This window comes from Streptopelia decaocto (genome assembly GCF_964273445.1).
Source record: "Streptopelia decaocto genome assembly, chromosome: 1".
Taxonomy (NCBI): Eukaryota; Metazoa; Chordata; class Aves; order Columbiformes; family Columbidae; genus Streptopelia; species Streptopelia decaocto.
This window is the reverse complement of record NC_138663.1, coordinates 39,806,240-39,819,387: the sequence shown is the minus strand read 5'-3', so window position 1 is coordinate 39,819,387 and position 13,148 is coordinate 39,806,240. Positions and strand designations below refer to the sequence as shown.

The 13,148-nt window shown below is 49.2% G+C and overlaps 1 protein-coding gene across 1 annotated transcript; it reads left to right on the top strand.

The window, feature by feature from the left end:
- The first annotated feature begins 4,449 nt into the window (after nucleotides 1–4,449).
- Nucleotides 4,450–12,282, top strand: RPL3 (ribosomal protein L3). The gene is made up of 10 exons (XM_082064887.1): nucleotides 4,450–4,529; nucleotides 5,867–6,059; nucleotides 6,686–6,854; nucleotides 7,731–7,866; nucleotides 8,918–9,104; nucleotides 9,506–9,666; nucleotides 9,961–10,062; nucleotides 10,524–10,619; nucleotides 11,100–11,219; nucleotides 12,172–12,282. The coding sequence occupies exons 1-10, from the start codon at nucleotides 4,527–4,529 to the stop codon at nucleotides 12,214–12,216; spliced, it is 1,212 nt and encodes a 403-aa protein (XP_081921013.1). The 5' UTR covers nucleotides 4,450–4,526; the 3' UTR covers nucleotides 12,217–12,282.
- The last annotated feature ends 866 nt before the right edge of the window (nucleotides 12,283–13,148 follow it).

Here is a 13,148-nt window from a genome sequence, read left to right as displayed (position 1 = left end):
GGGCTCGGGAGGGTGAGGGCACGGCAGGTGCAGCATAGCGGGGAGTGTGCTGGGAGGGGGGTGTGAACACCTTCCCGGTACAAAAGCAGCCCACCCCTCCACCACAGGGGGAGAGGGGTGAGGGTGCTGCCCCGGTTTGTTTTGGTAGGGCCTAGCAGAAATGCGGGGCCAGCCCCCCAGCTGCTCACACCTTCGACTCCTGTCACCCCTCTGCCACACAGCCCAGCACCAGTATTTCGCAGCCCCCATAGAGGGGTGAGGCTGGTCAGCTTGGGAGAGTGTCCAAGTGGAGCAGCCGGTGGTGCTCCCTGTGTGCAGGCAGCTGCCTGCACCCTGCTAGGTGCTTGCTCCCAGACAGAGGTGCCTGGTGAGCCCCGAAATCACACTCAGCAAAACTTCCAGCTCTCATCACTTACCCTACAGAGACCACATCCCTGGGAGGAGGCAGCAGGAAAAAGGTCCTTTTCAAACACGGAGAGTCCAGATTTTGGGGAGAGCTCCTGACTCCAGGTGACAGAGACTGCGAGATACCTCGCATCCCTGAGGCTGCAGCCTCCAAAGTCACCTGGGCTTTACCAGAGCCCACAGCACCACCATGGCCACCAGCACAGCCAGGGAGGGATGTCTGGGGAGAAGCCATCGCTGAGCCTTAGAGGCGGCTCAAGCTCCTTGGCCTGTGCATTCTGCACAGAGTGGCTCCGTACTGGCTTCAGCAGACTACCTGATAATCTGTATTTATGTGAGTGACATTAAAAGTAAGCCCGTGGGTTGTAGCATGGTTTCCTAAGCTCAGCAGCAGAAGACAAAACCATTCTGAGTTTGCTCATGCGCTTCAGCCCGAACACAACCAAAGCCCAATTACCCAAATGCTTCAGCCAAGCAGAGATCCTCTGCACCACGTTTCTGGCTAGCAAACCACAGGATGACTCTAGTTCTTCATTACAGACATACTCAACTCAAACCAGGCAGCAGCTTTGCTGGAAGCAACTGTCCAAAGGAAGAGGTGGCTACACTGTGAGCACTTTGTAAGGACTTACAGCGCCAGGACATCTTTGGAGGGCCCAGAAAGACTAAAGTCCCCAACTTCAAAGCTAAATCTCCATGAAATGGGCGAGATGGATCAAAGAGGGGAGATAAATTAAGAAGGGAGAGATTTGGTTTTGCTAATAGGTGTTCAAAATGCTCCAGTGTTCTGGATGAACAGGGTTTGGACATGGCCAAACAAGCCAGATACTCAGCAAAACCAGCTGCTTCCACTCTGGACCCAGGCGGCACGATGGTGCTGCATGGAGCCTGATGAAGCAGAATGACCAGTTGGATGGCTTATGTCCCACTCGCCTCCGGGTCACACCTATTGCAGGGAGTCAGGTTAGCAGCCAGGGAGCAAAGAGCACAGCAGTGGGATGGGGAACGTGCTTGACTTCCTCTGGCACCGCTTCATACTGCCCAAATCTGAATCCATGTTCTTGGAGGAGTCTATGAATAAGCTCCCTGATTCCTCAGTGCAGGAGCTAGAAGCAAAGTATGTGGAGATAAAAGAGCATTTAAATCCACTCTTGGTCACTCATTAGGAGTAGCATCCTAAAAAGTGAGCAGCCATACTTCATTCTTCATGTGGCATCTTCTGAGGGGCAGGTTGGAGGTGGAGAATGGTTGGTCCCCCATCACATCCAGCCATAGAATCACAGAATAGTTTGGGTTGGAAGGGACCTTCAAACGCCACCTAGTTCAACCCCCCTGCAATGAGCAGGGACATTTTCAAATAGATCAGGTTGTTCAGAGCCCCATCCAGCCTGGCCTGCAATGTTTCCAGGGATGGGGCAGCTCTGTTTTGGGAAGATGCACTGTAGCACTAACATGACTGAACCCTCAGCCCTCCAGTTCATACTGGTTCCCTTCCCACCGTCTGCCAGGTTAGGGCAGGCCATGAAACGTCCTTCAAATGCAGTGCCTCTCAGTCTGTATGGGCTTTTTCACACAGGTTTCTACACAGAGCCCCTCCAGCAAAGCCTCCAGTGTTGGGTTTTACTTAACCTGCAGAGACCGGAGTTGGGGTGGGGAGGTGGAAGGTCTCTGGGAGTTGATTAAGCATGTTTAACACTTGGAAATGCCCTCCTTTATTATTTCCTGCTAGCTGGGTAACCAGTCTCCCCATGGGGAATGGCTTAGCTCTCTTCCACCTCCGCAGCTGGTGGCAGGATTTGGCTCTATAGGTAGGTGTTTGCTTGAACTGTTTAACTGACGTTTGCAGTAACTTGATAGAACCATAATGTGCAGCACTTACATTGCATGTGACAGGTCAGCATCCCCACGATGGGAATTGGCATGGCTTCTGCATGGTGCCATGGTCCCTGGCAGGGAGGGAGGAGGCAGGGCAGGAGCCATCCCCGGGGCACTGATCTCCCCATGACGCTGTGTTTGTCAAACACACCCTTGTCTGTAAGGCCTGGGAGATCTTGGGGGCAAACTCTGTGTTCCTCATGTGTGGGAAGCTCCAGCTCACCCTGCTCTGCAGACCATCATCATCACGGCCTTGGGTTTGCATCCCCTTCTGTACCACAAGCAGTGGTGGATTAAGGCCCATGTTCCTTACAATAACACGAAATTATCTACTTATTCCCTATTTATTCAGCCTGTGCATGTGCTGGGCGTGGATTTTATTATTCGGCAGTTTGGTTATTTTCCACAGATAACCCTGCTGATATATCTAATACCATCTCAACCCTCTCGTGGCTTCATTGGGTTCCTTGGTTTGCTTGTGTTGTGCATCCTTACCCCAGAGAGGGGCTGTAGGCCGCAGGATGTGGCCATCAACAGAACTGGCTGGGCTCTTGGGTTCACCAGCCACCCACATATCAGATGCTACGCCAGTTATCCAAAGCCTGGGTTCAGCCCCTATTACCTCAGATGCGGCTCTCAGGCTGACCCAGGGGCAACATGACACCCCGACATTTTGAGCGAGTGCCCAGGAGTTGTTCCTCCAAAGGGACTGGACTTTGGCTGCTGGAGCGTGGGATGGATGAAGCCCCACGCTCTCCCAGCCACCAAATGCATGTCCCAAGTCTTCAGTGATGTGAAAAATGGGGTGTGCAACTCATGAGGTCTGGAGGGACCGCATCTCACAGCATCGCTTTCTTGATACCTCCTCACCTTCTATTTTGCCAGCCCAGCCCAAGCAGGCAGGCGGCTGGGCAAAGCGAGCAGCTCTGCCCGGACCCATTACCATTTCCTGCCCCTTGGATATGGGTCCACTCCAGATCCTTTGGGGTGGTGCTCTTTCCCCCTTTTTGGCCGGGCAGTGCAGGATTTCTTTCTGACCAGAGCCACATCAGGGGACATTTCAGCCAAATCTGAGTGTCACACCAGCTGTCCTGCATGAGTGCTCACACTCTTCCCAGTCCAGGGAAGTCTGAGGGAGCTTCTTCAGCCGGGTCCTATCCAGTTTCCTGACACTGAGGGACGGAGAGTGAATAATTTATCTCGTGTCCTCCAGCTCCCTCCCTGTTCAGGTTTCACCTCTATTCCGCTTTGCCCCTACCCTGAAGAGGCGCTCCAGTGCCAGCTCCTGTACTGGCGAGTTTCTGATGTGGGCTGAGCCGGCCAACATCATCCAGAGACACGGCTGGTCCTGGTGGTGCTGATCTGTGTGCCAGAACAGCAGCACATGGAGCGAGAGAAATAACAGCGTGCAAAATAACAGCAAGTCTGATTTTTGGTTCCTCTTTTGCGGCATAACTTTAACATTGGGTTTATTGTTTATTATTAATTCAGCAGGAGCACACACAGGCCCTGATTGAGTCTGGGGCTGTGCTGTACCAAGCACCATGGGGATACGCAGCAGGACACAGCCCCTGGCACGCACGATTGGCCCGAGAACGTGTCTCTGCATGAAAGAACAGAATTTATTTGGCGTCTTTTTTTATTTGGAAATACATGCAAAAGTAACGGGTGCCAATGTTAGCAGTGAAACCTATTTTATCATGTTAATTTTTAAAATTACTTTTTTCTTGTGACTGCATTTCTTCACAGTGTCTAATGTATTTTGCAAACTACGGTTAAGATTTGCCAAGCACCTTTGGACACAGGCATCACTACAGCTTCCTATCACTCCGTAGCTTCTTAATAAAACCGATTAAACACCGTGTTCGGATGCTCTGCTGAGGCAGGTACATGTCCCACCTTAGAACGAGCACATTATTTATGTGGAAAGGAAACATCAGGCCTATTCTACGGGGAGGACTGCAGTGGGACACGCTTTCTGACGCTATATGGATCTGAACGGTGACCCGGGGATGTCACGGCTTTGCATAACGTGGTATATACTTTTTCCCCTGGCCGAGCGGCAGCAGCGCGAACCCCACCAGCCGCGCACTCTTCTGGCCGCGCTCCCCACCCGTAGCGCCACGCGCGCACCGCCCCACGGCGCTCTCGCGAGACCGGCGCGCCGTACGTCACCGGGGGCGGGGCGCCTATAAAATCAGTGCGCGCGGCCGTTTCCGGCCCTTCCGGCCCGGCGCGGGGACAAGATGGTGGGTGCTGCGGGTGCAGGCGCTGCCTGGGCCCGGCCGCGCCATCCCTCGGGTATCGCCGCCATCCCGCCCCCGGCGGCTGCTCGGCCGCGCTCCTGCCGTCCCACGGCACTGCGGGAGGCGGCGCGGGGCTTATTGCGGGGCTCGGCTGCGGCAGGCGCCGTGGGCGGGCGAGGCTGTGCCTTGGGGACGCCGGCCGGGCCTGCTCGGTGCCCGAGGGCGCTGGGGGTCTTGGTGGCGAGCGGGCGGAGGCGCGACCAGGGGGACGCTTTGCCCACGGCGGGGTTTCCATTCCATTTTTTAAGAAAGATTCATTTTCTGGGGAGTGGGGTCTGTCCAAGCAGGCGGCCGGGTCAGGGCCGGGAGCGGGGTTAAGGCGAGACGTGGCTGCTCTTGTTCGCCCCTGCTGGGGTGGTGAGGCTGTGCTGGGGGGTGCGAGCACATGGAGCCATCAGTCTAATAATGCAGTTCACCCTTGTCATCTGTAGGATGAAATTTCGTGTTTGATTATCTCACTCATGAGACGGTAATTGTGGTGGCAGCCTTCAGTCTTATGTAGGTGTCAAAATTTAGTTCTGCTTGGCCCTGCCACCGGATTGTTAATACTAACAGCAGACCCGTTGGGGGCCGGTAAACTTTGCTTAAGGCAACTTGAGTATTTTTTAAAAGTAAGATGTATTTCGTAGCTATTGTTTAGCTACACAATATTTTCCTAAACTTGGATGTGAGATTGGATGGGTAATTCTTTGTTGGGCTTAAGAGTTATCTGGATAGAAACCAGCCTTACTTGGGTTTTGGGTTGCGGAGAGAAGCTGCAGGGCTGGTAGTTAAGGAGAATAACTTAGAAAAAAAACCCTGCACTTCCTCCCAAAGTGACTAGCTCAAAGTTGGATGTTAAAAATAATCTTCCTGCAGCTTTTCAAACTGAAATTGTTTTTATGATGCTTATTTTCATAGTGGTGCTGATTCATTGAAACGTATTGTAAGTTGTCTGTGCTCCTCTATTTTGTAGGCTTCTGGGGTGTATTGAAGTTCTGGTGGCATGCTCTGATCAAACTACAGCTTGTGTGGTTCCCTAACTAGAGTAGCACTTAGTAATGTCTTAAAATAAGCTTGAAAGGAGATCTAAGAACTATGTGGTTGGGGCCTGAGGATTTTGTTCTTAAAACATAATGAAATTCAGAAGCCAAACAGCTGATAATGAGAAGGTTTTCTAGAATGCAGAATGTCTTGTATATACATAATGTTAAAAGGCAAGAAGAGAATGGGCCCTGGTCCTTTAGTGGGTATAAGTGAATCTCTATAGCAAGCACTAAATGTTTATTTTCTGTCTCTAGTCTCACCGCAAGTTCTCGGCTCCGAGGCACGGGTCTCTGGGCTTCCTGCCCCGCAAGCGCAGTAGCAGGCACAGGGGCAAGGTGAAGAGCTTTCCCAAGGATGACCCCAGCAAGCCTGTCCATCTCACTGCCTTCTTGGGGTACAAAGCTGGCATGACCCACATTGTCCGTGAAGTCGACAGACCTGGTTCCAGTATGTATTAAAATTCTCTGAATAGAGGAGGTAGTTTTCTTCTTACGATTGGTGAAAGTTGACTTCCTTGTTGGTAACTCTGGATATTAGTCCTGGCTTGACTTCACTGTGTTCAAAGTCCTTGAGTGGGTGGGGTATAAAGCACCCAAACCTGTCCCACTTCAAAGCAAGTGATGTATCAGCAGCAAGACTTCACAGCAGTGGCTGTTACGTTAATGGTCCTGTTTGAGATGTGTAGTGACCTGATGGCTTGGTTTAGCTGTACTGTAACAGGCTACTTAGGATACCCTTTTCTTCATGGGTGGACATAAGCCACCTTTGGTGTTTTGTTTTTGTTTTTGTTTTTTTTTTCCTGGTTGTAGAGTCCTGAATATAGACTTGTTACTTGCTACCATCCCTTTTGCCTGTCAGGCTTTGTCTGTGCTTCCTGCTGAACCAGCCTCAAATTTTTGCAAGGCATTAAGTTACTACTCACAGTTGGTCTATTTACCATGTGTCTTCTATATCTTTGTGTAAAGAATTTAAATCATTTGACCTTTCACATGAAGGATTTGTGAGTGAGAAAGGAGGCGTTTAGTAGTCGATGCTGGTGTTAATTGTTGTGCTGTATTTTTGTCTTAATCCAGAGGTGAACAAGAAGGAGGTGGTTGAGGCAGTCACTATAATAGAGACACCTCCTATGGTCATTGTGGGCATCGTGGGCTACGTGCAGACTCCTCACGGTCTCCGCAGCTTCAAGACCATCTTTGCTGAGCACATCAGTGATGAGTGTAAGCGTCGCTTCTACAAGAACTGGTAAGTGAGCAGGACTTCATTGCCTTAATCTCATACCATGCTTTATTTTTTTTTCTGCTAGGTTGCACGTTATGCTAGTACAGTTTTTTGAAAAGCCTTTACAACAATTAGTGTTTGGCCTTGATGAACCGACTTAATAAGGGGGTAGGCTGTAGAAATGGCTCTGGGAGGTGACAGCATAATTTTAGTTAGTGTCCTTTATGGCAATGTTGTTTTTTGCCTGAGATCTCATTAAAAGGCTACACGTGATGATACTTCGACGGGCGGACATAAGGAAATCGCCTTTGGCGCTTGTTGTTGAGTGTCGAGTCCTGACTGTAGCCCTGTTTTCTCAGGAAAGTGGAAGACAAGTGTTATTTCTGATGACTGTTCCAGGCACTGTTGTGCTTCAAAGCTTGCGCACTTGCCAAAGTGCGGCTCCAGCATGTCTAGAGCTTGCAGCCTGTTTATGAGCTTTGCAGGCTGAAAAGATGTCAGAGTAAAGCAATAATGATCTCAAGTGTGTTAGAGTAACAACCCTACTGTCAAGCATAGTTTAGGCTTAAAAGGGGGGAAATTACAGTATACTGAAACAACTGGCAGTCATCTGATAATTGCTTTAAAGATCTGTTTTTTTTCTGTTATTGTTCAACATCTCTCTACAGTCTTTTGTCTTCTGTACTGTGAATATTAATGTGCTTTGGAATTCATGGCAGCTCCGCTCAGCTCTGGCAACTTTGCCTCTGTCTGATGAGCTCCAGGCTCCGCTTGCCAGTGTCCTTAGAACCTGGCAATGAGCCAAAACCAGCTGAGGTGGCAGCTCCTTCCGCTCGTCCCCATTCCCCAGGGGATTGATGAAGGGCTCAGCCAAACCTTGTCTCTGCTCTGCTTCTGAAGGCACAAGTCCAAGAAGAAGGCCTTCACCAAATACTGCAAGAAATGGCAAGATGAGGAGGGCAAAAAGCAGTTGGAGAAAGATTTCAATAGCATGAAGAAATACTGCCAGGTTATTAGAGTCATGGCTCACACTCAGGTAAGTGTGGGACTCAGGTGTACAGCTAAGAGAGCAAATGTAAAACATGATCCATCTCTGTAGGGGAGACCTCTGCCTTCCCCCTGCAGCCTGTTAAGCATTATATAAATACTAGTACTTTTCATTCTGTATGGTGTGAGTTCACAGGATGGTTGAGGAGTCTTGAGGGCAACTCCTACCAGTCTTCTGAAGCAGTGCTCAAAACAGACTGCCCTGTAATAGGAACTTCTTGGATTCAGTCATGTGCAGATACCATGTAGATCCCGGCTCTCTTAATTAACAGGCTGAACACTTTGAGGTTTGTGTGGTCAGCATAATTTCAGGCTGGGTCTGTCAAGACTGCAAATACTCAGGCTCTTTGTGGCTTCTGTTGCTCAGCTGGAGGAGGTGTATCACTGAGTCATGCAGTGATGTCTTAAACATCAGTGCTCTGCCACATTTTTTGGGAGACTTAAATCTTTGTCAGTGCAATAAGATGTCTAGTTATGACATTGCTAATTTTACTAGAATTTGTTTCCCATGCTAGACAGCAAAGGTAGTATTGCAGCTGCTCTTGATACTCCTATCAGTCCCTCTCTGCTAATTATAGTAGAAGTAACTGTAAAAGTGACCCTACCCAAAGTGTCCATTGTAGCAGGCTTTATTGTAGTTTGGGTTGGAACAGACCTTAAGAGATCTAGTCCAGCCCACTGCCATGGGCAGGGAGATCTTTCACCAGATCAGGTTGCTCAAAGCCCCCTCAACCCTGGCCTTGAACACTTCCAGTGATGAGGCATCCACAGCTTCTCCAGGCAGCCTGTTCCAGCATATTACCACCTTCATAGTAAAAAAAAGTCTTCCTTATGTCCAATCTAAGTTTACCCTCCTTCAGTTTAAAACCGTTGCCCCTCGTTATCTCTTGTCCTTCCTGGATGAAGTTTGGCTGGAGGAGTATATTTTGGAAAAGGATCTGTTTAGCTAGAAAATCAGATAATGACTGGAATGCTACTGGGATGATTAATGTGTTCCATCTTGGAAGAGCAGGAGGTAAATTTCATTCTTTGTTTCCTAGATGCGTTTGCTTCCCCTGAGGCAGAAGAAGTCTCACCTGATGGAGATCCAGGTGAATGGTGGCACTGTTGCTGAGAAAGTGGATTGGGCACGGGAGAAGCTGGAACAGCAGGTGCCTGTGTCAACTGTCTTTGCCCAGGATGAGATGATAGATGTCATTGGAGTCACTAAGGGCAAGGGATATAAAGGTAAATGTGTGGAAGTTCTCTTTGTGATCTGGATACAGATTTTAATTAAGTTTTCACAAGTTTGGGGGCTAAGAGCTGAGGAGGTAAATCCATACTGCTGTCACAGTTCAATGATGAGACCATGGAATAAGCGCTGGGCACAGCGCCTGATATCTGTGAGGAGTCATTCCATGCTGCCTTCCTTCTGAGAACACAACCCAAGACAGCTGAGGAGGGAGCGTGGGTGGATCAGGGACAGGCCACTTCACCAGGAAATCTGGTTAATTCCTGGGATGCTGGCTCTGGGTTTCTGTGGGTTGCCCAGGTACAGCAGCTTCAAAGGTGGCTTAAACTCTGATTAAACAGTTTTGTCAACATCTCAGCTTGACAGTGGTTAGCAACACTGCTTTTGTTTCTTCCAGGTGTTACCAGCCGCTGGCACACCAAAAAGCTGCCCCGCAAGACTCACAGGGGTCTGCGCAAAGTGGCCTGCATTGGCGCATGGCACCCTGCTCGTGTGGCTTTCTCGGTGGCCCGGGCTGGTCAGAAGGGCTACCACCACCGGACTGAGATCAATAAGAAGGTTTGTTTCTCTGAGCTGCTGGGAGGAAACGAGAGCTGGCCAAGGTCACTCGCTGCAGGAGAGCAAATAGAGTGGAGAGTTTTGCTTTGGACATTTTGCTGTGTTTGTTCGAATGTCATCTTGGGGGCACTAGCTGTAATCTCTGATATTGGATAACCATAACACTCTTGTATGGCCAGGTGTTTTCAAAGTGTGATTTTTTTTCTCCAGCCCTGTGTAGAATTCTTCTCATTTTGGCTGATGATAGCAAAAGGCAGGAGAAAGTGCCTAAGTAGAAATTCTTGATGTTTTCAGATCTACAAGATTGGCCAGGGTTACCAAATCAAGGATGGAAAGCTGATCAAAAACAATGCATCAACTGATTATGACCTGTCTGACAAGAGCATTAACCCTCTGGTAAGTTAGTTGTTGGAGCTGTGTTGTGAGAGTCTTGTTGTGAGCTGCAACCTAAAGAGCAAGTGGGCCTGGTACAAGATGCAAAATGATTGGGTGAAGAGCTCTTGAGGAAAAACTCGGCAGCTGTGGGAGGTGGTGTTGCTGAGTCATTCTCAGTATTGACTTGTGTAACTTGCTAATTGCATTCAGTGTGTGGCAATAGTATAGAGGGATGTCACAAACCCAGAAATAATAAATAAGAACTAGTGTAGCAGGAAGAGCAGCTTTTGCTGTTTTGTCACCCTCTTCCTGCTGTTCTTAGCAAAAGTCTTACTAGCAGCCAAGTATGTTGCTGGAGACAGGATTTCAATGAATGTGGGAGTGGCCAAGACACAGAAGTGGGGTGAGAACATCAGGCTGTAGGCAGATGTGATCACTGGTCATGCTTTATACAGAGCACTAACTGTTCTCTCCTTGCTCAGGGAGGCTTTGTCCACTATGGTGAGGTGACCAATGACTTCATCATGCTGAAAGGCTGTGTTGTTGGGACCAAGAAGAGGGTCCTGACTCTGCGCAAGGTGAGTACTGCAGCCTGCTGTCAAATGGGCTGGAGCAGCTTCAGTTGGCTGCACTGCCTCTGCTGCAGGTGGTGTTGCTTGCTGCCATGGGGATTCATGCAGCCAGCTAGAAGGAAAAGACTAGAAGGCTGTTGTTGGACACATGCATGTGAGCCCACCTCATGTTAATGACCTCGGGAGGAGCATGAGGTCTGTTCCCCAGTTAATTCAAACTGTAGCAAAGGGTTGAGAATTCCTGTGGATCCTGAAGACATGGGCAGGCAGACTTGGGCTCTCCTGCTGGTGTGAGCTGACCAGCCTTCAGCCTTGAAGGCCAAAGGTGTGGGCTGGCTTATGGGCAAGTGCTCCCTACACACAGTAGTACGTGAAGCATGAGGTCAAAGTGATGTTAGGAGGGTGTTACCCAAAGAGGTGATAAGGAAAAGCAGCCAGCAGTCTGAAAGGATGCTGCTGTGTACTCACCTGGCATCTCTGTTGCAGTCCCTGCTTGTGCAGACCAAGCGCCGGGCCCTGGAGAAGATTGACTTGAAGTTCATTGACACCACCTCTAAATTTGGTCATGGCCGCTTCCAGACAGCTGAAGAGAAGAAGGCTTTCATGGTAAGGACATTTTCTGAAGCTGGCAGCTTTCTGTTGCATTTTTCTGGATTAGTCTTTCGACTAATGGCAGTTGGTAGCTTCACCTTTGAGCTGCCACAGGGCCAAATTTCTGTGAAACAGAAACAGCTTACTCATAGAATAGTTTTGGTTGGAAAAGACCGTTAAGGTCATTAAGTCCAACTGTTAACCTGGCACTGTCAAGTCTACCTCTAAACCATGTCCCTAGGGCCCTCCTTTATCTGTCTTTCAAACATGTCCAGTGATAGTGACTCGGCACTTCCCTGGACAGCCTGTGCTAATTAATCCCTGACAACCCTTTCAGTGAAGTTTTTTCCTAATATCCAATCTAAACCTTCCCTGGTGCAACTGAGGCCGTTCCCTCTTGTCAAGATGGTTCATCCTGCCGGCTTGGTTATAACCACAGGAGGGGCTGGGGTCTTCCTTCCCCTGTGACAACACATGGTGCCATGTTTTGGCACAAGTCTGTGATGAGGTGAGGAACAAGCACTGAGAAGTGACACCTGTATGGAGTGGCTCTGCACTGCGTTTCTGAGAACAACTCTGGAGGATGGTGCCAGGGGTGGCAATTTGTCACTTGCTGGAGAAGGGAGGGTGGAAGTCCTAGGTGTGAGGCTCTTGCTGGCTGGGTCAGAGTGTGGTTTGGCTGCTTGGGGTTGCACAGCAGCTTCTCCACAAGGTGGCACCAGCATTTCTTCTGTCCCTTCTGAATTCGGGGCTCTGGTGCAGCAAGGCTGTGCTAAGCTCAACTTTCCCCCAAAATCTGTGGCTCAGGGGATGGGGCTTGGGATTTCCAACAGGCTGCCACGTTGAGGGCTTTTTTTTTTTTTTGCCTTAATTTCTTTTCAGCAAAAGGAAAAGAAATTACAGTGTTATGACTGGGATGTGATGTGGTAGGCTGCTGTTTACATGGTTTCTTTTTTATTTTTTTCAGGGACCACTCAAGAAAGATCGAATTGCAAAAGAGGAGACAGCTTAATGTGTGCAATGGTCTTGTGATCCGTGTGCTCTCAGACCAAAAAAATAAATATTTTAAAGAAATTAATTTTGTCTCTTGGTTTGTACATAGCTGTGTCAGTCTGGCACTCTCTGCTTGCTCTATGTGTGGGACTAGCCAAACGAAAGCAGCAAACTCATGAGCATTCAACTTGTAACAGGGTCCTGTAATGAGGAGGAGTCTGTCATTGCTGGTTTTGGAGACTAAGATTTTAGGGCATAGGCTCCTCGGCCTGGTTGTACAAAATTGTAAAGCAGCAGGAGCTCTCAAGGTGTTTTCAGTTACTGACATATTATTCCATATGTTAATTCTCTGCCAGGAAACTGGAGAACTTCTTTGAATCAAACTGGTTTTGGAATTAATGAAACTACTTCAGATTGCTGAAACATCACTAAAATTTTAGGTAGGTGGCTGCTGCTCACTGTTGCTATGGAAACCTTCCTGTTTCCATATGAGGGGATGTAGCTTGCAGGCTGTTTGCTAATGCAGCTTGTTGCAGTTCCTGAGAGCAGCAGGAGGCAGCAGGTAATGTGACAAATTCCCGCCTCGGGTCTTCCGCACCGCTGAAGCGTTGCAGTTGCGGGAGCTGAGGCCTTATACCAAGAAAGGCAGCGGTGGCCCTGGTGCCCATCTGCCTCCAGCCGCGCTAGTGAGATCACTCGTGCCTCAGGCCGTACCCTGGCTGAAGGCTTGTGTAAATTTAGATAACTGCTGGCGTCGCTTTCACTGACCATAATTGGAGACAGGGCAGCGATCGAGGCAATAACCCTCCAGATTCACGTGCTGATGCGCAGCAATGCTCTGAGATGGACCCAGATTGATGCTATTTGCTCGAAGGGGAATGGGGAAAAAATGGATGTTGAGAATTTTTCCTGTGGTGATGTGCAGGGACCTTTTTAAGAGTTAAAAGGTGG